The sequence below is a fragment of the Olea europaea genome, unplaced genomic scaffold, assembly GCF_002742605.1.
Source record: "Olea europaea var. sylvestris unplaced genomic scaffold, O_europaea_v1 scaffold2159, whole genome shotgun sequence".
Taxonomy (NCBI): Eukaryota; Viridiplantae; Streptophyta; class Magnoliopsida; order Lamiales; family Oleaceae; genus Olea; species Olea europaea.
The window spans coordinates 61,461-63,581 of NW_019239577.1; the positions used below are offsets into that span (position 1 = coordinate 61,461).

The following is a 2,121-nucleotide window of genomic DNA, read 5'->3' on the forward strand; positions in this document are numbered from 1 at the left end:
TTGTGTCCCTACTCTTAACTTTACAACTATGAATCTATGATCCATCATGCACATGTCTTCTAATGAATGGAAGAAGTACACAAGTAAAATTAAGGCTTTGATATTTTCCTTAACAAGTAGAAGTTCAACGAAGTCAAGATTCAAGAAACAGATTACATTAATCACAGTATTTGTTCATATATATTATACATTATATAGTTACACGGATATAAACTTTCTGTTACTGACGTTACATATTAATTTCATCAAACAGCATTCCGAATAGAAGCACTATATCCAGATTGATCATCATAATACTTAGACCAAAGCATTACACCTCCATACTTAGCAGAACCCTTAATGGCTGGAAGCACTAGTGAAGTAAGATCACTTGCAGGCACAAATCCACTACCTGCAGCCTCAGGAGAAGCAGGTAAACCCAAGAAAATCTTACTGGCTGGGATTGAATTCCATTGTTTCCATGCTTCCTCAAGATTGTTCATCCCAGAAGAGTATTGACAAGGAGGATTGTTATAAAATTGTACCCAAACAATGTCGAAAAGTCCGGTATTAAGGGCATTTCCAATCCATGCATCAGGGAAGGGACACTGAGGTGCTGCTGTTAAGTACACTTTCTTGCCCTTCTTGCTATATGCGGAAAGATATCGCGCTAAATCATCCCAATGTTGATTCGTCCCTCCTTCGATGTCAAAATCAATTCCATCCAAGACCGCGTCCCCAAGAGGACGAGAAGATGACTTTCCGCCCAAGAAATTGTTCCACAAATAGGTTGCCACCTGTCGAGCATCCTCGGACGAAGTAAGGTAATAACTCCCGGCCCCTCCACCTATCGAAAGCATGACCTTTATCCCTTCGGCTTGACAGGATTTAATGTCGACGCTTAAATTAGTACAACCATTTGTGTAAGGGTCACAGTGTCCAGCAAGATTGATCATGGGAGTCTGGCCATTTCCAAATGTTGGAAGAAATGCTAAGTTTACAAAATCATAGTCTTTTTTAGCACAAGTTTCTGCTAATGTGCCTTCGTTTCCGTTTTGGCCCCAGTAGATTGCGATTTTTCCGGCGTCGGAACACAAAAGCATGAGGGACAAAGAGAATAATGCAAGTAGAATTGCTAGTTGATGAGAAGCCATAGTCAGTTAAAGAGGAGTTTCTTCACTTCTGGCAGGCTTTGGTTGGAAATATTCAAAAAAATGGAAGTATATATAGGAGACTATCTCGTGGATATTGACAATTGCTATAGGCTGATGCACGATTCAATAGTTAGTTTTAATACTATATATTTGGTTTTTTAGCGTACACGGGCTGCTACTACGTCTAGTACTTTTCTTCTTGTCCAGTGTCTATTCAGACACGATCTACGAGACAACTCTGTAACAGTCCATGGACTTTAGACTTTAAATTTGGCCTCGTCATTGAAGAATAGTGGGGTTTTCTTGTATTTTTGTTCTCTTTCCTATATGAATAATACTATTTTCCAATCATATCCGTGACATTACAAATACGTTAAGCTCTAAACAAATTTAATGTATTCAAAATTAATTAATCCCGACTTGTTAACAAAAAGCTTTCTCCGACTTCCATATTGGATCGCTGCCGATTCAAGTTTAGATGATTGTAGTCAAAAGGCGAGCATACAATTCAATCTCGTTCCTAAGACTACGTTCGCAGGTTCCTCTTTCGAGTGTAGTTGGCTCTTCCAGGTCAAGTGCATGTGACGGTTAAGGTTCTACAAGAGCTCGACTGAAAGGGGATAGGGAGGAAAACTCGGCGGTTGGGAATAGAATTTAGACTAGTTAATATAAAAGACAAGGTAGTTCAAATAATTTTCGGTATTGGATTTTTCTTTTTTTAATTTTGGGTTTATCAATATAAACAAAAGAGTGTGCGTATAATGAATATTATATTTATTAATGTACAAAAATAACAAAGATGTTAATCATAACTGACAAAAGGCTCAATTTAACTCCGAATCTTGAGGTATAATTAAGCCCTCGTTTGGTAACAATTTTTTATCCTAGGAAATTAATTTTTTTACCATTATTTTATTATTATAGCCGTTAGTTTTTATTTCTTCACTCACAAATGAGATCCATTTTTTCTCTAACGATCAAAAAATTA

General features: G+C 37.2%; 1 protein-coding gene across 1 annotated transcript; it reads right to left on the minus strand.

Annotated features, from left to right (window-relative positions):
* Positions 1–245: 245 nt before the first annotated feature.
* Positions 246–1,158, minus strand: LOC111380523 (hevamine-A-like). The gene has a single exon (XM_023004110.1). It carries the CDS (start codon positions 1,131–1,133, stop codon positions 246–248), a length of 888 nt encoding a protein of 295 aa, XP_022859878.1. The 5' UTR covers positions 1,134–1,158.
* Between the last annotated feature and the right edge of the window lie 963 nt (positions 1,159–2,121).